This window comes from Oreochromis niloticus, linkage group LG3 (assembly GCF_001858045.2).
Source record: "Oreochromis niloticus isolate F11D_XX linkage group LG3, O_niloticus_UMD_NMBU, whole genome shotgun sequence".
Classification (NCBI taxonomy): Eukaryota; Metazoa; Chordata; class Actinopteri; order Cichliformes; family Cichlidae; genus Oreochromis; species Oreochromis niloticus.
The window spans coordinates 74,478,233-74,502,890 of NC_031967.2; the positions used below are offsets into that span (position 1 = coordinate 74,478,233).

Consider the following 24,658-nt stretch of genomic DNA (forward strand, 5'->3'; position numbering starts at 1 on the left):
ATATGGTGTGTCGTAAAAGCTAAGACACTGTGAGTGTGTATGTATGTGCAAGCACGTGAGTGAATGTGTGTGTGTATGTGTGTGCGTGTGTCTGTGTGTGTGTGTGTGTATGTGTGTGCGTGTGTGTGTGTGTGTGTGTGTGTGTGTGTGTGTGTGTGTGTGTGTGTGTGTATGTCTGTATATGTGACTTCCTGGTTACAATCGTTTAACAACATCTCTGGTCATAAAAGGGTAATCTCCCCTCACCCCCGTAAATGGCTCAACTCCTTTAACGGTCCACCATATACAAGCACAGGTGAGCCCATGAATGGCAGGAAGGAAACATTCTTTACTAAATATGCAATCCAGAACCTTACATGGAATGTGCCTGCAGTTAAACACTATAGCTATAGCACCCCCACCATCCTAGATGTGTAGGGGAGGGACAGAAAAATATCTGAACATGCAGTTCAGGACAAGGTTTACAGTTTTAAGCACAACAATGACAACTTTTAACAGAATCACTCTAACAGTTATGTTGTGTTCTAGTGTTTGTAGTAAATGTTGTGGTCTACACTGAGGTCTAAAAGGAAAGGCACAGAAATAAGTCCTCTGTAACAGGTCATAAGGAGACCATTAGTAACCTTCTCTACAGCTCATGTTGTGCTTTGTTGTCCTCTCAGTCCCCTGGGTGGGGGTGGATTCAGGGGTGGAGTCTGTCCAGCTGATCTGCAAAAACATAGATTGCCTGCCTAAAGATGCTAAAGTGGAGTGGAAGGACAAAAACAACAGGAAGGTCCACGTGTATGAGAACGGCTCTGATCAGCCTGAAGAACAGGACAATAAATACAAGAACCGAACAAAGATGAAGAGAAACTTACTGGAACCTGGAGACCTCAGTCTGACCCTGAAACACCCCACAGATGGAGACAACTCCACCTACACCTGCACCGTCTACAGCAGGGAGGGAAACATCCTGCTGAAGAAACAAGTGGAGCTAAAAGTCAGAGGTCAGTGCACTAGATACAGGTCAGAGGTCAGAGGTCAGACTCATAATGGTGGTTCAGCCTCAGTCGGCTCCATCCAATAATGTTGAAGTGTTAGCATGTCTGATGTTTGTGGCTGTTTTGGTTTTTATTTGATTTCCACCCAAATGTAAAAGCTTCAGCAGATGAACTGTAGGAGCAAAGTTCATGTGTGAGACTTCATCTGAAAGGTAACATCTTCTAGTTTCTGAACATGTGTTTGTTTAGCATGTGGCTAAAACACAGGCTAAGCTAAGTCAGTTCAAATGTCAGTAAAAACCTTCTTTGGTCCTCATCTACTGTATTTTCCGAACTATAAGGTGCACTTAAAATCCTTGAATTTTCTCAAAAATCGTCAGTGCACCTTATAATCCGGTGCTCCTTATGCATGAATTTTGATTGTGCTTACTGACCTCGAGACAATTTTTTGTGGTGCACGGCACTCAAAAATCTGTCAAAAAATGTTTTAGTACGACTTCGGTAAGCAGTAGCTGTTTTTGATATGGGCGACATGGGCGGTTGCCCAGGGCAGCGTCGTGGTGGGGGCGGCATCACGGGCATCGGCAAATAAGTTGTTCGTACTCATGCTGCCCCGACATCATGCCAGTGCATTTTGGGGATGGCATAGGCACCTATCGGTTTTCTATCGGCCATCTGCTGGAACTAAGGGTGCCCTCTATTTGCGAGGTGCGCCTGCTGCTTGCAGCACAGGGAGGAGATGGCGGGGCGGCGGGGGATTCTCTGGCTGGCTGGAGCAGCATCTAATAACCAGCTCACAAAATAAAAACAAACCAACAAACACAAAAACACCAGACATCATGATACAGACTTATAATCTGCACCGATTTTTTTTCTAAAGCCTATCCATGAAAAGTGACCACGAGAGCCCTCGGTGCGCCTGCTTGCTGCTGTGCTGATGTCAAAGTGAACTTTATTGTCATCTCCACTATATACAGTCCAGTATATAGAGAGACGAGACGACGAGACTCCAGTTACAGCTGTGCAAGTAAAAAAAACAATAAATATAAGAAGAGTAAGAAAATAAATATACACTTTAGGACTCGGGGTAAAGGGATCAATAACAATTTAAAATTTATAATTTACAGTTTGATGATTTAAAGTCTCACACACAACTCGTCGAAAGGGGAGGGAGACATGCTGCTTCCAAATAGAGCACATTTCATTCATAATGTTGTAAATCCAAGCCCATTATGTGTTCATGATTTGTTCCTGGGTTGTGCGAAATCCCAGAAATAAACCCTAGACAAAGCGAATCTGTGAACTAAGGTGTAGGTCTATTAGGTTATGTTGTGGTGATCCTCGGGTTGGGGGATGGGTGTTCATACTGGAGTGCAATAAATTAAAACCAATGGAAGATGGACAAGAAAAGTTCAAAGACATCAGGTGCTCAGTTTAGAAAAAAGAGAAAAGAAAAAGAGGAGAAACAAGCAAAATATACAGGTAAGCAGATGTGTCATTGGATAATGGCAGGTCATGTATCCTGAAAGAATCAGAATCAGAATACTTTATCAATCCCTAAGGAAATTATGTGGGTTACAGTTGCTCCAAAATAAATTGTAAAAATGGTAACAGTAACAGACTAAACCCCAAACAATACATCGTGTTACAGATTTTACACATTTAAGACATAGCACCAATATATACAGATCACTCAATTATAAATATCAAGGATTAACAGAGGAGCTTATAAATAAATATCAAGGAAATTGAAAAGAATATTACAGAGTAGAAAAGAGCGTGTGTATGTAAGGTAGTGACTTGAATATGTCACAGGGTGTCGCTGTTGAGCTGCATATACCTTGTAGGTTTAAGCAATTTTGACCATTTGTCCTCTACAGGACACCGTAGTTCAGGTTTCTCATTCACGCGGGCGCCATCTTGGCTCAGGGTTTACTTTAACTTGCAAAGGGCCAGCAGCAGAGTTGGAGTGGTTTATGCCCCAGCACCTAAATAAACGGCGCGGTCCGAGCCACAAATTGAACGCCTGTGTCCGACTGTTCTCTCTACTGTGCACCCCAATTCAACATAAAATTATACAATGCAAAGTCCGGGGTGTAGGGAGGCCCCTGCACTGGCTGGGTTACATCTTTGGTGCCGTGACCCGGATTTGTGGCGCTTTGAGACTGATGAAAAAGCAATGCCGACATCCCCCAGCTACGCTGCTGCAGTAAGAGGTTTCGCCATCTGACGGGGTACTGAACTAAGTTACAATTGCCTGTGCAGCTGTATGACTGGGACATTCAACTCCCCAGGCATATCCTTTGAAAGTGGAATCTGGGGGTGTTTTCATTTGAGGGTTTTCTGTCATTAAAAAAACAAAACTTAGGAACTTGAATTTTAGCTAGAATGTTAAATGATGTTCCCTGTCTGTAATGATAATCATTCAATACGGTGAAGCAATTGCTGCTGGTTTGTCTCATTCATAACCTCTGTGCTGAAGATAGAGTTATTTATCTGCACTCTGAGTTTAATGCCGGTTTTACGTGAATTTTTTTTGCATTATGAGATGATAGTTGTCATGCATTTGTACTGTGTTATATTTGACTAGAAATAGGTTGTACTTACTTACAGTTAAGCATACTACAAGTAACACACACACATTTTCTGGTGCGGCTAAATTAGAGGCACAGGACAGTGAAAATGATGAGAGACTATGCAGACACTCCAAAGAGGGCACAGCCTCACCCTCTGAATGAAGGGGCAACAGCTACCACCAGTACAGTGGACCAACAGTCATCAGTGAGGTCGAAGCTAGTCACCCAGTTTCCCAGCTTCACTGGCCAGCAGTTACAGTACCATACCCAAATCAGAAATCTCACTGACTCTGGGCTGAGCATACAACAGACCCCACCACCACCCATGCTTTCACCCCAGACTGATCTTGGTGCTGCTCCGGCTCATGCGCCACCACTGCCAGTCTATGGAGTCCAAATGCAGGTGCCCTCACACCTATCTGAAATTGGCCCAAGTACAGTGCCGACCAATCAGGCAAGGCAGTCCAACCACAGCCCTCTAACTACAGCCCCTCCAGTGTTTCAGCCAGATGTACAGATAACTATGCTCCCTGCTCTACCCCCCCAGGCCAGTGTCCATGGGCCCACTGCTACACAGGCACCCCAGGTTGCCTCACGTCCCAACTACCCAGAGGTGCAAATTACACAACAGCCCACCATGAACCAATCAGTCAACACTCCTTACCCAATGATAACTGCTCCACCTAGCTCCCAAGCATACACCAGCTATCTGTATTCCACACCTGCCCCCCAAGCCACCATGGCGAGCCCCCTAATGCTGCAGGGAATGAGCATAATGAATGATCCCTCTGCAGCCAAGCAGACCCTTGACAGTTCAAAGCATGGGCTGACCCTCCATTTGCCCCACATGCCACTAGCTGCTGTCCATGACCCTCGAGCTCCCCTCCACTCATCTGCTATATGCCCTAACACTGTCACACCCCCCATCTTGAATATGACCCATGGAGGTTTTACAGCCCCACCCGGCACCCATGCCTCAATGCATGTACTGACCTCTGCTTCAGATCCCCAAGTTAGCGGATACCCAGGTACACCCCCCCCCCCCCCCCCCCAACAGGTGCATACCTCTTTAAGTGCCCCTGGTGGGGCTGCAGCCAACCCTAACCCCCCACTGGCTGCCTATCGTGGTTTTATACAGACTCACCAAGTGAAAAATGTCCAAGCCTTCACTGGCAGTGCTGACAGCAAGGTGCTCGTAGAGAACTGGATTCATGACATGCAGTATCTTCTTGAGGCAATAGAGCTTCCCATTCACCTTCGCTTTTCCACTGTGGTGCGTCACCTAACTGGTGAGGCTCGAAAGCTGGTCCTGAATCTACCTCCCCATGACCAAACACCTGAAAAGGCATTTGAAGAACTGAGAGCAGAGTACGGCCTCCAATGGAGGGAAACACTCACTCAGCTCAGCCTTTAAACAGATAAAGCCCATGGTCACCGGGGCAACCATGGGCGAGCAGCAAGTCCCCACACTGCAGGTGAACAAAACTAGTGACAAAGGAGAGCACACTCCCCTAGTGGGTCCCAGGAATAAGGGGGAGGTGGAAGTCAACGGAATGAAGTGGAGGGCACTCATCAACTCTGGCTCCCAGATAACCAGTATTACGCACCAGTACTGGCGCAGCCACCCCACCCTCCATAAACAAAAGCTACAGCCCTCTAAGTCTGTGAAGGTTCTCAGTCATCCAGGTCATCATAGTCAAAGGAGTTTGCAAAGAAAAGAACTGAAGAAGCTTCTCGGATGAGAGGTGAAATGTCTTCAAGCAACTTAAAGAAGTCCAGACGCTTTTCTTTGCAAACTCCTTTGACAGCCCTCTAAGATACCCACAGAAGGTGCAGGTGGGGACTTCCGGTTTTGACAAGCATGGAGTAGTCACACTTTCCCTTAGCTCCCACAACTTTTAGTTATTTGAGTGAGCCCAACTAACTTATCTTTTGAGGCAAATATCTTGGTGGTTTGGTGAAGCCGTCGGAACATTTGATGCCCTGTCATGTCGCCTAAACCTGCGAAGTCGAATGGCAAAACAACCGAATGCGCGGCTGCTAGCGTTCATGCGAATGTTAGCAAAGCCGACATAACAGCACTGCTAGCGGAGCACCGTTCGACTTTACTGGCGGAGCTAAAAGTCAGCTTTTTTGATGACGTGAATAAAAAGCTGGACGGACTACAGAAGGCATCGGACAACCATGGTGAGCGCCTAGAATCTTTGGAGGAAAGTGCCAAAACACTCGACCAGCGCCTTGCTAAAGTGGAGGATAGCTGTGAGACACTACGGGTCGCTAATGAAAAGCTGAAGGCTAAGCTATCTGACATGGAGTCGAGAAACAGACGCTGCAATGCCCGCCTTATCGGCCTGGAGGAAGGGATTGAGGGTCCACAACCCTCTAAGTTTTTCTCACGGTTGTTGCAAGACATTTTTGGGAGAGACATTTTCCCCTCTCCCCTCCCCGAACTGGATTGTGCACACCGTATTTCGGCCCCCGAACCGGCCCCCGGAGGCAGACCGCGGCCCATCATTGTCTGTTTTCACCGCTACCAAATCAAGGAGCTGCTAATACGAGAGGCTAGGAGGAGGAACGACCTGAAGTATATAGATAAACCATTCCGGGTCTACGAGGACTACAGCCCTGAGGTGGTGAGCCAGCGGAGAGAATACAGGTCGGTGATATTGATATTGATTGATATTGATATTGATATACCTTTATTAGTCCCACAAGGGGGAAATTTCATAAGGCTGCCGACCTATTGCACGCAATGGCGGCGCCATCTTACCCTCCGACCATACATACATTACACAAAACATCACATGGGGAAGACAGGTCAGAGGGGTATAACATGGAAAAGCACAACATGAGGAAAGATAAGGAGAAAAAAAATAACTCCCCCCAGACTGCGCTCCAACAGGGAGATCAGTTTGGGAACAGAAAAAAAACACCTCTGCACATAGCACATGAAAAACCTCTTAATACACCAAAGAAACACATGACAAGCAACAGGGGCGGGTAAAGGGTGAGAGACAGCCGATTTAGACAGTACATCCGGGCCTGCAGCCTATGCGCTGGTCTCCATGATCCACCGTCAGCATCGGAAGGGAATAAGCGTCGAAGGCATTTGGAAAGGGAGGGGGGATGAGTGTGTGCATATCAGTGTATATGTATGTGTGTGCGTGTCCAGAGTTCAGCTGAGACAGTGTCCTTCGCCCTGCAAGGCTAAGTAAACAGTCTACCAGCCAACACAGGTGGCCTTGCATAGAATAGGAAGGAACAGACTAAACACAGTCTGTAATCAGGGTGTTGTTGTACAGCTCCAGCCTTGCAACCGCAGCTGGCGCCGAGAAGGTATCCGCATGAAGTGAAGGTGCTTTTTACTTTAGTGCGAACAGCTTATATGAATTTCAAAGCAGTTCTACAGTCCAACACTGGTCTCTCAATCTCCCGATGGAGAGCCGCGAGCTTCGCCATACCTGCGTTCTGTGATGTTGTCATTCTTGTGCTCAAGGAGCCGATTCTGAAAAACTCACGACAGTGTGCCTCCCCGAGATGTCATCCAATTTACGCTCAGAGATGTTATGCCGAGCGAGCCCTTCCGAGATGTAATCCAGTCTGCACTCAGAGATCTTATTCTGAGTATTCACAGCAGCCGTAGCCTTTCCAAGATCTTATCTGTGCTGCACTCAATGAGCCCATTTTGAGAAACTCACGCCTCGTCCCATCGTTTCAATTCCAGCGGGCAGCCTTGTGGAGGTTTGAACAGCCAGTTCCGCTTTCTTAATTCTTCGATTAGCCAGGGCCAAGTCAGCTCCGATCAGCCAGAACCCTGTTATCATGGTTCCGAATAGGTAGAAATCCTCAGCAGTCAGGCTCACCCAAGCCCAGACTTCTCGTTGAGAAAGGGGTGTCAATTGCATTCAGAGACCAGTTGATCAAATCCATAATTCCTCTTTTAGGTTTTAGAAAACAGACTGTGAGAGATTGTTCCAGGGAAAAGTCATACAAAAAACACGAGACTAGACAAGGACATAAGAGGCTAAGCAGGGAAGCTAAGGGAGAGGAGGAGGAGGAGAGGAGAAAAATGCGACCGCCTTCGTCAAGAGCAAGAGCATGTATGAGACCTAATGATCATTTTCTTCATAAACTCCCACCCTTACCTCCACTGATGCTTCTTTTTTTTTTTTTTAAACTTTAGTATTACTGTCTGGTTAGTGTTTCCTTCATCAGAAAGAATAAATGTCACGCTTGTATGAGATAGGCCTGAAACCATCACTGCTATACCCGGCGCGACTACGCATTGTTAAAACAGATGGTGTACGCCTCACATTTGGCTCTGTGGCTGAGGCCGAAAGGTTTGTGCAAGACTCCATGGAAGACTGAACTGTTTTGAGGCGCGTGGAACACGGGTGTCAGGGTCCTGGGTCCCCTGACCCAGCATGTTTAGTTCTTTGTGATTTTGTATTATTGTACTCGTGTGAGTTATTCTATCGTTTCTAGTTTCGATCCCTTGCCCTTCGTGTTTCTCTGTGTCCCCTCTGTTCTGTGTAAGTCTGTCTGCATGTTTGAGTTTCCCTCTGTGTCTTTCGGTTGTTAGAGTCCTCTGTCTCATGGTTTGTCTCTGTGTTTCTTAGTTGCTATCTCCACCGTGTCAAGTTCGCGTCTCTGTGTCATACTTCCTGTTTTACTTTGAAGGTCCGTGTCTTATGTGAATGTGTCCTGCTTTGCTTCCTTGTCTCGTCAGTCCTGATTTCTCCCAGCTGTGCCCTCCTTCTGTGTCTCATTCCCCTCATTACTTCCCAGTGTATTTAAACCCTGTGTTTCTCTGAGTCAGTGTCGCGTCGTCCCTCATGCTGTGTGGATCTCCTGGTGTCTCCCTTAAGTTTAGTGTGTTATTCCCCAGTTTAGTTTACTTTGTATGCTTTCCCAGCCCGTGAATAAAGCTGTGGTTTTGAGTTCATCCCTTGTGTCTAAGAGCCTGCATTTTGGGTCCAATTCCTGCCTGCCACACAGCGATTCATGACAACGGGACTGCTTCGGACAACTGTTACGGCATATTCATGCTTCCTATGTTGATTTTCAGACATTTAACTTCATTTCTTTTTCTTTATTATTTTTTGGCGTGACAGTGCAATTATTTGCACATATTTTGAATGGTGGACTTCACCAGTGTACACCTGGCGGGTCTTATTCCAACCTTTACACTATGCGGGCTTAAGGAGCTTTAGGTAGGATAGTTATGGAAGTTTTTCAGTTAGTTGGGTAGGTGTGCTGTTTGTTCTGACAGCTAGTGTCACCTGGGGGTTCAGGGGGTTTCTGGGAGGGTTTCTGTGTTTGACTGTCCAAGTTAAGAACCAAGTGTTTTATGTTTCTTGTCTGAGCAACCAGCTAAAAGTTTTGATATATTTTCAATAGTTACCTCTATTGACTTAGTGACCTGGAATGTTAAAGCCCTGAACCATCCTATTAAAAGAAAGAAGGTTCTCACTCACTTGAAAAATATGGGTGCTGATATAGCCTTTATCCAAGAAACCCATCTTAAAATGTCAGGTAATACTCGTTTAAAATGTAGGTGGGTGGGGCAGCTCTTCCGCTCACATTTCACAGCGAAGGGAAGAGGTGTAGCAATATTGGTAAATAAAAGGGTTCCTTTTACCCCTTCTTCGACTCTGGCTGATTCAAACGGACGATACGTAATAGTGACCGGATCAAATTTTAATATTAACGTTACATTAGCAAATATATATGCCCCAAACTGCGACGACCCCAATTTTCTTTCACGCGTCCTCGGCCTCCTGCCTTCTTTGACTACCCATTTACTTATTATGGGTGGGGACTTTAATTTGTGCTTGGACCCTGGGATGGATAGATCGTCTGTAAGAACTGGATACTCGACAACAAAGTCAGCTTCTTATTTACAGTCCTTTTTTTCAACCTACGGCATCTCGGACATTTGGCGTTTTTTACACCAACAAGACAGACAATATTCCTTTTTTTCAAATGCTCATCAAACCTACAGTAGAATTGACTATTTATTTACTGATAACAAACTAACCTCTCTTGTTAAGTCATGTGATTATCAGCCTATTGTAATATCTGACCATGCGCCCTTAATATTGACACTGCATACACCCGGTATGGAGTCTCCTAAACGGATGTGGAGATTTAACTCTCTTTTGTTAAGTGATGAAAAGTTTATAGAATTTATTTCGGATCAAATTACCTACTTTTTGGAATTTAATTTAACTCCAGATATTTCCATCTCGTCGGTCTGGGAGGCTCTTAAGGCTTATCTTCGCGGCCAGGTTATATCGTTTACAGCTAATAAGAAAGGCACTTCTACTTCTAAACTAAAGGATTTGGAAAAGCAAATAGCAGACTTGGATACTAGGAATTCTCAGAACCCCTCACCAAAATTATATAAAGAACATTTGAAACTGGGTGCAGAATATGATGTGCTCGCCTCACATTCTATAGAATATTTATTGTTAAAGAACTGCAGTGATACCTATGAGCACGGAGATAAGGCGGGAGAGATTCTAGCAAGACAGTTGAAATGCGCAAGAGCCAGGCAAACTATTAATGGGGTCGCAACCTGAGATGGTGGAACTGTTACAGATCAACAGGGGATAAATGATGCTTTTCAGCATTATTAGTATAAGTTGTATAGTTCCGATAATACCAATGATTCTAACCTCCTCTTTGATTTTTTTAGAGACCTAGAGATTCCAACATTGTCCCCAGACGAGGTTTCCACCCTGGATGCACCTCTGCAGCAGCAGGAGATCATAGCGGCAATAAAATTGTTACTGTCTCGCCGATCACCAGGCCCTGATGGCTTACCAACTGAGTTTTATGACGCCTTTGCTGGAAAACTAGCCCCTGTGTCAGCTACGTTATATACTGACTCTCTTGCCAAAGGTGTTTCGCCTGATAGCCTAAATCAAGCTTGTATAACATTACTTCCCAAAAAAGATAAGAACCCTTTGGAATGTGGATCCTACAGGCCGATTTCACTCCTGAATTCAGACTAAAATACTAGCGAAGGTTTTGGCCAACCGATTGGAAAAAGTTTTACCCAACATAATCTCTTCAGATCAGACTGGTTTTATTAAAAACAGGCACTCCTTTTTTAGTATTCGTAGACTACTCAATATACAGGGAGTGCAGAATTATTAGGCAAGTTGTATTTTTGAGGAATAATTTTATTATTGAACAACAACCATGTTCTCAATGAACCCAAAAAACTCATTAATATCAAAGCTGAATGTTTTTGGAAGTAGTTTTTAGTTTGTTCAGTTTGAGCTATTTTAGGGGGATATCTGTGTGTGCAGGTGACTATTACTGTGCATAATTATTGGGCAACTTAACAAAAAACAAATATATACCCATTTCAATTATTTATTTTTACCAGTGAAACCAATATAACATCTCCACATTCACAAATATACATTTCTGACATTCAAAAACAAAACAAAAACAAATCAGCGACCAATATAGCCACCTTTCTTTGCAAGGACACTCAAAAGCCTGCCATCCATGGATCCTGTCAGTGTTTTGATCTGTTCACCATCAACATTGCGTGCAGCAGCAACCACAGCCTCCCAGACACTGTTCAGAGAGGTGTACTGTTTTCCCTCCTTGTAAATCTCACATTTGATGATGGACCACAGGTTCTCAATGGGGTTCAGATCAGGTGAACAAGGAGGCCATGTCATTAGTTTTTCTTCTTTTATACCCTTTCTTGCCAGCCACGCTGTGGAGTACTTGGACGCGTGTGATGGAGCATTGTGTGGTCGCAAATTTTGAAGCCATTCTGATAACCTTCTTCCACCAACGATGTGGAGATCCAAATCCAATTAAAACCAAGACAGTCAAAAAGATGCTCTGTAAAAGAGTAGAATTCTTGGAACAGAGTTTAATACACTGAATCATATGAACAGCAGGAAAAATACATACAGACATTTAGCAAGAAAATTACAAAGCAGAAAGCAAGCAAAGCAAAACCCCGGGGTGTACAGCCTTAAGCACAGACAGCAGAGCAACACGGAGACGGACAGGTAGCAGCAGCAGGAGGAAAAGAACCCTGGGGGCGTCCTCTGGTCCCCTAATATAGGGACCAGTGTCGCCGCCCCCTGCTGCTGGGTAACTTTCCCACACGCCCAGCACAGCTGCTGGGGTCAGATAGCGGCCAGAGTTCACACCTGGCGCTGGCTGAGGGCCCGGTCCAAAGTGACACCAATAGGTTAACCCTTTGCTTTACCCTCTGACAATAGGTCACAACATGGTCAAAGGTCACACATTAATCCTAATTATTAAATCTTATACAGCAAGTGGCACAATCTTATAACATATAATACACAGGTTACATGCTTAAAAACACTTCAGTGTGGGTTCAGAGTGTGTGTGTGTGTGTGTGTGTGTGTGTGTGTGTGTGTGTGTGTGTGTATTTTGTATGATATTTTATCGTGATGTGTTCAGGATCTCTATTACAATGTTACTGTTTTGGTTGTGCTGCATTAAAGACGTTAAATTAATTAATTATTAAGTAAATTATTCAAGAGAACTCTCACCCTACATTAACTGCCCTGTTACAGTACCAACTTAATAAACCTCGGTGAAGCAAAAATGTCTTGTGCTTAAGACTCCACATGAAAGTTAAAATATATATGTTCAGTGCACATAGATATATGGTGTATATAGTTACATAGTTATACATATCACACAAAAATCCACCACATTCCCCCCTGTGGTACCTAGAGGTACCACCTAAAAAGACCCCATAACTAAAGAAGAACAAAAATTGTGAAAACTAATGCGTGCGCTGTTTTTTTGCTAACATATTTTAAAGCAAGCTCTAAATAGAACATAAGAATTTGTATAAAGATCCCACACAGTTATTGCTCAAATGAATAAGCCCTTCCTTCCACCAAAACCCTCATAGTCATCAACATAACATTCTCCCAACATTCCATTTCTCTTAGTCAATTAATTTAAGACAAATTGATTCATCTTCATTTGCAAATCATACTCCACAGTATCCTAAACAGAATACTCAAGAAACTTAAAAATCAGCCTAATTACAGGAAAATGAAAGTAAGGCATAAAACACATCAGCAGAGACACATAATACATACATGGCTTACACAACACCATAAATGACATGAAAAATAATACAATTAAACAATTAATTCCCAATTTTGGATTTCATCTTGGTCAGGTGCAACTTCTTCTGAACAGACTTCTCAGTGTGGGCTTTGAAATGTCCTTTGATAACTTCAAGGTTGACATTTCTCTGCAGTCAGCTTCAACCTTTACTCAACTTGTGTCCCTTTTTCAGTCCCATATTTCAACCAATTTATGAGTCCGAGAAAAGTCTCTCTTGGTACTTCTTGACTGCTGGATCTTGCATAGCTTCTAAGAATACTCGAGAGGACTTGGTCCTACTCTTGATTAAAGTCAGGGTCGGCGATGGGTAGTAGTTGATCTTGCACATCCATCATTCGGAAGCCGGTTTGGGCACTGTACGGCTCCACCTGGGCTGTAGGCTCTGCAGCAGGTTCAGCAGCTACTGGATGGGTCATGGCTCAGCTGTCTGGAGCAGCCTGTTTCACCCCGTTGTTCCCTCGCACTCGTCATCAGATTGCCAGCACCTGCTCCAGGACCTCTGCATCTCCATCTGCCATCCAGAAGCCATCTCCATCTGCAGAAAGATAACTTTGCAGAGTGCATTAGTTTTGTTCACAGTTACCAATACAGGCCCTTTATGAGGACTTATCTATGGACCTTTGTGAGTATGCCATGCAATGTTAGTTGTTTTAGTCTTGTTAGTTCACAACTGCATGCACCTTAGTACTAAAGTTAATATTTGTACCCAGTTGACCTCTTCCTTAACAAATTCCAATTCATTGCTTTATTTTGTGAAGCACTTTGAAATGTTTGTCTCAAATGCTGTTATAAAGAGAAAGCTTTACTTATCTTTACCTAGCTATCAATTTAGGAAGTGCATAGTAAAGCTCTAACATGTTGTTTCATTTAGGTATTAATGTGTCTGTTTTCTGGTGATCAAGACATCTAATCACAGCCAAAGCACCAGGGAGCTTTAGGGCGACTAGTAGCTGAGTTACTGCTTCTTCATACAGTATTGGGGCTCTGTTGGCGTCTCTAAGATCTTCTTTGTTCTTAAACACTATTGAGCACATGTCAAATTTATATGCTGAATTTGGATAAACATTAACTCTGTCACCGGCCAGTTCACATTTCATCATTAACACTGTTAGCCCTCTACTTAGTGTTGCTGGCTATATGGCTGATCAAACTTCCCACACCTCCATAGCCACAGAATTGGAATTTTCAAAGCTAAGTTAGACAATGCAACATTGACCACACAGTTCTTCATGTTGGCAGTAGTTAAACCATCACTCAAAAACCATCACTTGACCCAACTGTCCTAGCCAATTATAGGCCTCCAACTTTCCTTTATGTCAAAAATCCCCACAAGAGATGCTGTAAAATAGCCACAGAGGAATGCCTTATTTAAAGAGTTTCAGTCCGGTTTCAGAGCACATCACAGTATAGAGACAGCTTTGATGAAAGTTAAAAATGATCTTCTTAAGGCCTCTGACAGTGGATTGATCTCTATGTTCGACACTTGTGACCATAACATGTTATTCTAAGAATCCTCCCACATACACAAGACTAACCATTGAGCTTCACAAGGTTTCACACCAGGATCTATTTCTATTTACATAACACATGCCTCCTTCAGGTAACACCACAAAAGACACAACATACCTCTGCCGTGCTGATGACACCCTCTCTCTCATTCATCCATGAAGCCAAACAACACACACCTGTCAGTCAACCTAAAGGAATGCTCTGAATGGCATTACCTTGGTCTCCATTAACACTGTGAGGTTTCTTGGAGTAATTTTTAAATCCCAATATGCACTAATATGTGCTTTTTCAGGACTGCTTTCTTCAATTTCTGCAAGATCTCTAAAGTCCTGTCCCAGAGTGATGCTGGAAGACAAATTCATGCATTTATTACTTCTAGGCTGTCCCACTGTAATTTGTTTTTATCAGGATGTTGTAGACATTGTAACTCCTTAAAAAGCATCCATCTACATCAAAATGTTGCAACATGAATGCTGAAAGGGACTAGAATGACAGAGTACATTTCTCCTATTGATTTCTCTTCATAGGCTCCTTGTTAAATCTGTTTTTTTAATTACCATCCTGCTCCTATAGTACTGTATCTCCCCACTTGACTCTCGAACTTTAAGCTTACTAGAATATTTAAAAGTAGAATGGGAAGCCAGGCCTCCAGTTTTTAGGTCTCTCTTTTGAGTTATTATTAGTTATTAGTTATTATCAATCTCTGGCTCTCCTACACAGCATGTTTTTAGTCCTGTCTCCTCCTCCTTACTCAGCTGGTCACAGCTGATGACCACTCCCCCCTGTGCCCAGTTCTACTGGGCATTTAGTCCTGTTAAAAAGGGAGTTCCTCCTCTCCAAGTTTCTTGCTAAAAGGGGGTCAGATAAATAATCGTTTTGTAATGTTTTAATTTTGCAGTTTATCCTTAGATAATAATGTGCCTTTAGATGACTGGCATCATAATTTCATGCCTGTTCAACCTTGAGTTGAATACTATACAGCTTGACAGCCTTTGTTCTTATAGAAAAATAGCCATTGAAAAGCTAAAACAGCTGTATTAGACTATTCATACAAATTTTCATGCATGGGTTGTTCATAGACAGTAATCATAAGAAATTCCCTAATTGAACCTTGTTACACAATTTGGTGGTGGACTCTGAGGCAGACAATTACTTCACACCCCATTTTCCTTAACTTGAGTGATAGTAAATTTTGGACCGTAAATAATACATGTAATTGGCATTATATTTACAATACACCTGGATGGCCATGATGAACACTGAGACCTCCTGAAAAACAAACAGTTTTAATTGCAGGGTTAAAGGTCTACTTCAACTTTTGTAAATTTGGATTGTACTAGGTCAATAGTTGCTTACCTATTGAGGTTTAATCATTCTGACTCAACTCTGCCTTACCTTAATCTTCTCAGTTTGTCCCATACCAATGAAATGTTCTTCTCTTTCCTTTTGGTTGCTAAGTGCCCGGTCAGACTGCATGTCCCTCCTCAGTGCTTCAAACTCTACCTCTTCACACTGGAACTAGAATAGAACTAGAATAGAGTCATTTAGCTCTGCAGTTTTTGCTAGAGTAAGCATTTGAGTAATTTAAATATGTCAATCCACAGACAACTGGACCCTGCCACACACAGGAAAGATAATTTAGGCCCCATTTTTCTAAATTGAGGTTTGCTCATTTTATAGGGGATCAGGCTTTAGCCTCTTTCCCTCCAAAATATCTGATAATTTAGATTTTCTCCTTTTTTTGTTTGGTTCATTCTTTGGGAGAGTTAACAATTTAGCTCTGCTAAGCTATATGTTCCCCCCTTTTCCCAATGCAGTTAAGATTATGACAGAATCCTTCACTGCTTTCTCCTCCACACTGCATTCATTTTTATCTTTCTTCCATTTGAAAGTAACTACAAATTGCACACACACTGAATTATCGCACTATGGATGGTTTAGTGCTGCACGTTTAGAGCTAGCATCTTACTATTAGCTTCAACACAGGAACAGAGGTAGCTGCCACTGGTCTATATGTAGCTGCACTGAAAAAGATAAAAGACAGATTATTTGTCATATCTGCATACAGATTTACATGTGTACACATTTGCACCCACACAGTTACATACATGTCAGGAGGATACCCAAGAGCAGTGTACCAGGGTCAGAAATAGCAGATGTTTAAATTTCTCATTTCGTGTTACCAGGGATCCTGAGTTTCATCATTACCCCAACTTTTAGTAAATCCCCATGTGTACGTTTCATCCCTTCAATAATGCAATGCTCATAAGGTGATTAATAACTTCTCTAAGTTTACTTATCTGTCCCATGCCCTACTGGGGTTCTAATGCCCTGTGTCTGTTCTAGTGTCAATGAGAGTCATGTCTGCGCCCTTTATGTATTAAACTATCCTAATCTTAAATAATATTCTAATGTAAGAGTGTTAGTAATGAATATATTTCTAATAATCTCCCATCTAATGCTTTCATGTGGCCTAGTTCTTATTATATGTGTTCTTTTTCTACTGGGAGAGTAACACAAGGGGTGGAGCCCAGGGCTTTAAACTTATTAGTTTGTTGGGAGCATTACTGATGCAGCTGCTTCATGTTGTTCACTGCAGATATCATGCATAGTTAGTACTCTGGTATCAGTCACAGTCCATGTACTGAGGATTTCTCTTGGCAGTAAATTCCTTGTTGTTACGGTGCTGCCCACAATCCTCTTGGCGTTCTCCAGGAACATCCACACAGAGAACATCCCAGATGCAGACAATGTTGGTTCTTAGAGGCCACTCAGCAGATTGATGAGTATGTCAGCTGACTAAAAGTGTGTTTTAATACACTTTTCCAGCCCTCTGCAGATACAGTCTTTCATTGGACTCAAGGAGACTCTGTTTCATGAATTGTGGATCTTCACTTGGACGCTCCTCTCTGGAGTTCCTGGGCTTTCACACGTGCCAACCATTGGATGTCGTCATACAGCTGACTCCTCCTCTCCACCTTTGTGCAGGCCTCATCAGTGACGTAGGCCTTCGCAGTGCCAGTGTTGCTCTTCTCCACAGGCTCATGGCCTGCTGTCTTTCACTGGTGCTCTGTGTTTCTCCCCCTCAGTTGGTGAGCTCCTTCATCTGTAAGGAGGTATTTCTTTTTCCCATAGCAGGAGAGTCGTTGTTTGAAGTATGTGCATACATCAGTTAGTAACTGTTTTCATTTGCTCCACCTTTTTTTTTTCTTTTGCCTGTGAGCTCGACCTCACGTTACTCTCCATTATCTTACTCCTGGTCTTTGAATTCTCCTATTTAGCTTCCTTTCCTCTGACTCACAACTTTCTTTGTCCCACCTATCTAATCACTCTTCACTCTTCGGTTCCTTAATCTGACTTCCTACATCTCAAACTTTCTCGTGTTTACTTCTCCTCTTCTAAGCCATAATCACTTTTGTCATGGTTTTTGTTTTTTTGTTTAGTTTTTTTAGTACAAAGGCTCAACTTTTGATTTCTCCTTATTGCATTTTAGGTTAATGTGTTTTATTTCTAATTACCAGCTTTTGCTGGAACAAAGGCTCTGTCATCCCCTCCAAACCCTGCTCCTGTGTATTTCCCCCCTGCACGATGCACACTGCTTATTTAGGGAGCTTTCTGTTTCCTACTGGCAGCACAAATTTATCTATATTTGCTTCTTTATTTTTCTTGTAACACTAAAACAAGATCATAGGGGCTTTATTATCATATACAACAGTTTTATGTTTTTCTGCTCAACCTTCCTGTAAGTGACAAGATGCAGCTGTGGGATTAACCCTGTCACTATTCAAAACCCTGATTCCTGAAACAATTACCCCCAAATTTTGTCACAATACTTATTAAACTTGACAAATTAAAAGCAATAGTAATTTTGCATATGTAAGAATTACCATATTGCATTTGCTAAAGACAGCATTTTGCAAGTTATTCCTTAAATGTATAAAGTGCAATTTATTTATTTATTTACTTTCTTGGATGGTAAAAAGCACTCTGATGTTTTGGGACTCTTAAAACTTAAATGCTTCCTGATTCAAGCCTGACACTCGAGGCCCTAAAGGGTTAAGGCCCTCTTATGTCACTCACCTCTGAAGCTCGTCTAAATGTTATTTCTCTCATAGCTATAGAAGAAGAATTACACACAGTCTGACCAGCATCAAGGCGAGTGTTTTAGATACCAATGATCCCTTTAATAATCCCTTCCCCCATACAATATCTAATCATGCTTTTATTTTATTGATCAGCAGTTCTAATGATCCACAGCTGCAGGTTAACCAGCCATGCATCCCACAACTTTATTTCTGTTGTTTCTTTTCCCAGCCAAATATTCTTTTTCTTTAAATTTTTATTCTTTTTTTCTAAAGTGCTTGACTGTGATCACTTTTCATTCGTACCTACTCTTCCTCTTATTTTACTATTACACTTAATGGCATTATTTATTACATCTTTCTAATTATTGTTTTATTATTGTTAACATTACACTCTAATCAGTTACTGTTATATTTAAACTTTTTGTTTACTCGCTGAATTATTATTATTCTCAATTCTTTCCACTGCTTCTCTACTGTTATGTCTTATGCCCCTCTGTCATTCAGTTCTGTCTTACTTCCCTTTTCTTATTTTAATAGTTTGTTATATTTATTTTAATTTACATGAGAACCAGTTTACTGGCCTTATTATTTTCCTCCCAGGTGTTTCTTCTAATATTTTATTCTCAAATTTAGAGCTTCTTTCTTCCTGTTCCTCACTCTAATGGGCACTATTCTTTTTACATTTTTGTTGTTTTTTGTTCATAGTACTCAGCATTTGATCACTTGTTTAAGCATCTTAACTGATGTGGGCCGCAAACTTTACAAACAAGTTACATCTCTTTTTTTTTCTCTTTTTCTTTTTTTTAAGCAAACAATTTTGCTTCCTGTCTCAGGTGACTCCTCTGAGCTTGCACAAGCTCCCCATAACAATAACCTCTTTGAGACATGCAGGTCAGTCTTTTACTCTTCTTCTCACACACTTGCATTTGGCTTAGCCTGTGCACTGTGCACTGGTCAAGGACACTCTTGGCAGGATGTCGGGGCCCACCCCACACACTCCACAGTCAGAGCAACTTGAGCCAGCTACACCCTGTGACGCTGTTTACGGGCCGCCTCCTGCAGCAGCGGCTCAGCTGATGTGAGCTCTCTCAGTACAACACTTTTCCTTTTTCCTCTGCTACTGTCTCCCTCTGCCACACTCAACAGGCACTAAACTTACTTTAAATTGTTAAGTCACAATCTCTGACTTATTAAAACACCATTTCCAACAAAACTCTTCTATTTCACTTCACTATTTTGCATCCAGTGATTTTAGCTCTTATGCTCTGGGTTTAATACATCAGTTAGTTGCATTTAAACCTGTCTACCTTTTTTTCTCTTCCCAGCTACTTATTTGTGATGGCAGCATTTTAAACAGATCTCTAGCAGGTGTCTCTTTTTGTTAATTTGTTCATTATTCGTCCTCATGACCACTTCACCCCACATGTCAGCCTGTTTATTCTGAACTCCTCTAAGCTTCACACAATTTATTTCCAACAATCATTCATTTCACATCATATTACTCAGGTGCCTCTTGCACTCTCTGTATGCTTTTGGGTGAGTTTATGACCCCTCGGCAGAACTTTCTACAGCATTATTTACTATTTCTTTGGTGAGTGATAACAAACCCTCATATACATTTCACATGCAAACTCTGAGACATTATTAGATTCTTTTACAACTCCTGCATTTTACTGAGATCGATTTATGGATGCTGTTTTGACTCTCTTATCTCCGTTGTAGCCCAAACATGTTCTTTTTATTTGGTCTCTCTCATTCCTTACTAAGATGTTCAGCTGTTCTTAGATCATCACCACTACCGTCTATATTTCTCCAAACACAACACAAACCTCCCTATTTTCATTTATTATTTGTTTGTGTGATTTATTTACTTTTCCTTTAATTATTTTAGGCCTGGGTTTTATCCCAGCTATGTTTTATTATTAGAATTAGTTTATAGTTCTCATTCTTACTGTTATTAGTTTGGATATGTTATAATTTAGCTCTAGGTTAGGTTATCCTTTTTTTTTTTAACTTTAGTCAAACAGCTCTATTTCCAATTTATTTAACTTTTGGTCATACTTTTATTAAGCTAATAATCCAAAAAAGTGCCGGCAATCCCTAATTACTCATTATCCCTATTTTGGCAATTAATATCTTCTTTTACTCAATTTTACCCACAAATTTTCCACCTTATTGCTGCTTGACAAATATTATTTCTACAGATCTTTCTGTTTAAATTCCTTAAACAACAGCATTATATTTCAGCAGCAGTGTCTATTTTCCTCTTTATATTCAACAACTCTTAATTTTTGCAGACTTATCTCTTTTAACTGCTCTGATGCTCCTCTCACTCCTCCACATACCGTAGGGATGATTCACAAACTGCCTGCAGACACAGCGCTCTGCAGCACAGAGAGCTCAGTTTTTTTAAGTCTCTCAAATCAGTCCCTCTACAACTTTTTACTCATCTACCTACTAACTTCCCTTTTCCGTATTTATTTATCAAAACCCACCCCTTACGCGTATTCCTCTAACTCTTATTTACGGCAAGAGTTATTATAAGCAATATTTACAGCAATACATTGTTATACTCTAGACTACTACTTAGCAATATTTACAGCAGTGATTATACTTAAGGGTTAGTAACAGCTATTTACATATTTACACTTTGGCCGAAGGTGTCGCCTTTCATACAGCGACGCGCGCAGTTACCCAGCATGTCCAGACCGGTGGACTCGAAAGCCCTCAGAATCCCACTGCGAGCCCCAAGCCCCCGCGTTACGTGCTGAGTTCTTATTTCCAAAATTCCCCCAAAGCCCGAGCAGTCCTGACTACCTAGCAATTCACTTGGGTTAACTAGGTTAACCAATTAAATGGTTAACCTAGTTAGCCTGTGTCACCTTATCTACCTAAATGGATAACTAGGTTTCCAGCGGTAACCACCTTGAGGGTGCCGACATATATTTCACTTTTCATCACTTTTCATCACTTTTCATCACTTCAACTTTTTACTTCTGCGCAATCTACGCCTATTCTTCAGATGCACTAAAGAATAGCGGAAAAATAAACCCAAACTCCCCCAACACAGCCCTGGAGTCATACTCCAGCACAGGGCAGAGCAGCCTCTCACACACAAAAACCCCAAATACGCACACACACATACAGCGCTCACTCACACTACCCCCGCGGGTCACACAAGTTACAGGAATAACACACACACATATGATGCAGTATTAAACTCCACTCCTTCAGCATCCGCAACATTATTTTTACAGTGTAACACTTTATCACTTAGAATAACAGCGACCATTTGATTAAAGTCCTTTTCAAGGTTAGGTGAAATCTACTAGGAGCCAAGGTGGAACCCCCCTTCTGCACTCAGACAACACCAACATTGAGCAGAAAAAAAAACTCTGCTTACCTTATTGTAGCGGCCGCTTGGTGTTCTCTGATGTGCAAGGCTTTGGCATTCCCCAAGGCTCCCAGCAATCACCTTAATTCCTTGTCCCTTCGTACGTCGCCAATTGTGGTCGCAAATTTTGAAGCCATTCTGATAACCTTCTTCCACAAACGATGTGGAGATCCAAATCCAATTAAAACCAAGACAGTCAAAAAGATGCTCTGTAAAAGAGTAGAATTCTTGGAACAGAGTTTAATACACTGAATCATATGAACAGCAGGAAAAATACATACAGACATTTAGCAAGAAAATTACAAAGCAGAAAGCAAGCAAAGCAAAACCCCGGGGTGTACAGCCTTAAGCACAGACAGCAGAGCAACACGGAGACGGACAGGTAGCAGCAGCAGGAGGAAAAGAACCCTGGGGGCGTCCTCTGGTCCCCTAATATAGGGACCAGTGTCGCCGCCCCCTGCTGCTGGGTAACTTTCCCACACGCCCAGCACAGCTGCTGGGGTCAGATAGCGGCCAGAGTTCACACCTGGCGCTGGCTGAGGGCCCGGTCCAAAGTGACACCAATAGGTTAACCCTTTGCTTTACCCTCTGACAATAGGTCACAACATGGTCAAAGGTCACACATTAATCCTAATTATTAAATCTTATACAGCAAGTGGCACAATCTTATAACATATAATACACAGGTTACATGCTTAAAAACACTTCAGTGTGGGTTCAGAGTGTGTGTGTGTGTGTGTGTGTGTGTGTGTGTGTGTGTGTGTGTGTGTGTGTGTATTTTGTATGATATTTTATTGTGATGTGTTCAGGATCTCTATTACAATGTTACTGTTTTGGTTGTGCTGCATTAAAGACGTTAAATTAATTAATTATTAAGTAAATTATTCAAGAGAACTCTCACCCTACATTAACTGCCCTGTTACAGTACCAACTTAATAAACCTCGGTGAAGCAAAAATGTCTTGTGCTTAAGACTCCACATGAAAGTTAAAATATATGTTCAGTGCGCATAGATATATGGTGTATATAGTTACATAGTTATACATATCACACAAAAATCCACCACAATTGTCCTGCATGAAAATCATGTTTTTCTTGAAGGATGCAGACTTCTTCCTGTACCACTGCTTGAAGAAGGTGTCTTCCAGAAACTGGCAGTAGGACTGGGAGTTGAGCTTGACTCCATCCTCAACCCGAAAAGGCCCCACAAGCTCATCTTTGATGATACCAGCCCAAACCAGTACTCCACCTCCACCTTGCTGGCGTCTGAGTGGGACTGGAGCTCTCTGCCCTTTACCAATCCAGCCACGGGCCCATCCATCTGGCCCATCAAGACTCACTCTCATTTCATCAGTCCATAAAACCTTAGAAAAATCAGTCTTGAGATATTTCTTGGCCCAGTCTTGACGTTTCAGCTTGTGTGTCTTGTTCAGTGGTGGTCGTCTTTCAGCCTTTCTTACCTTGGCCATGTCTCTGAGTATTGCACACCTTGTGCTTTTGGGCACTCCAGTGATGTTGCAGCTCTGAAATATGGCCAAACTGGTGGCAAGTGGCATCTTGGCAGCTGCACGCTTGACTTTTCTCAGTTCATGGGCAGTTATTTTGCGCCTTGGTTTTTCCACACGCTTCTTGCGACCCTGTTGACTATTTCGAATGAAACGCTTGATTGTTCGATGATCACGCTTCAGAAGCTTTGCAATTTAAGACTGCTGCATCCCTCTGCAAGATATCTCACTATTTTTGACTTTTCTGAGCCTGTCAAGTCCTTCTTTTGATCCATTTTGCCAAAGGAAAGGAAGTTGCCTAATAATTATGCACACCTGATATAGGGTGTTGATGTCATTAGACCACACCCCTTCTCATTACAGAGATGCACATCACCTAATATGCTTAATTGGTAGTAGGCTTTCGAGCCTATACAGCTTGGAGTAAGACAACATGCATTAAGAGGATGATGTGGACAAAATACTCATTTGCCTAATAATTCTGCACTCCCTGTAATGTACACCCCCAGTCAAGCTGCTTCCGAATGCCTTCTCTCCATGGATGCGGAGAAGGCTTTCGATAGAGTAGAATGGGAATATCTATTTGAGACCTTACAAAGATTTGGGTTTGGAAGTTCCTTTTTATCCTGGGTGAAATTACTCTATGCCTGTCCTTCAGCTATGGTACTCACTAATAACCATTATTCTAAACCATTCTGCTTACATCGTGGAACCCGTCAGGGCTGCCCTCTCAGCCCCCTCCTTTTCGTATTAGCTATTGAACCATTGGCAATAGCTATAAGAAGTAATCATGCCATTCTAGGCATTTCGCGATATGGAACTGAGCATAAATTATCTCTCTATGCTGATGATCTCCTGCTGTTTGTATCCAAGGCTGAGGTAACAATTGAACTTTTTGATACATTTGGGCTTGTGTCAGGCTATAAATTGAATCTACACAAGAGTGAATTACTGCCTCTAAATATGCCTCTTTCCACATTAGCAAACATTACTGTTCCCTTCAAGATTGCAACGCACAGTTTTGTCTATCTAGGCATAACTGTGACGAAAAACTTCAGTGATCTCTTTAAAGAAAATTTTACTAAGTTACACCTCAGTATGCAACAAGACTTGTCAAAATGGTCGCCACTTTCTCTCTCGTTAGTTGGGAGAGTGAATGTAGTTAAAATGTCTGTATTACCCAAATTTCTTCATCTGTTTCAAAGCCTCCCTATATACATTCCGAACGCTTATTTTAAGAAATTGGACTCTGTAATTACATCATACCTGTGGAACAATAAGAAACCACGTTCGCATAAAACACATCTGCAAAAGTCAAAGCAAGACGGGGGCCTGGCTCTACCGAATTTCCGTTATTATTACTGGGCCTCCAATTTACGCTGTCTGACAAACTGGATGCACTATCAGCATGTCAATAGAAAATTGTATTTTTTAGTCAGTATAAGCTTTTAATG

General features: G+C 42.2%; 1 protein-coding gene across 1 annotated transcript in view; it reads left to right on the forward strand.

The window, feature by feature from the left end:
- The window catches only part of LOC106096632 (uncharacterized), a 102,208-nt gene that overhangs the window by 13,889 nt on the left and 63,661 nt on the right, over positions 1 to 24,658 (forward strand). The window contains exon 5 of the mRNA XM_025905224.1: positions 663 to 670. Coding sequence (XP_025761009.1) covers positions 663 to 670 — 8 coding nt within the window. The remainder of the gene's footprint in view (positions 1 to 662; positions 671 to 24,658) is intronic.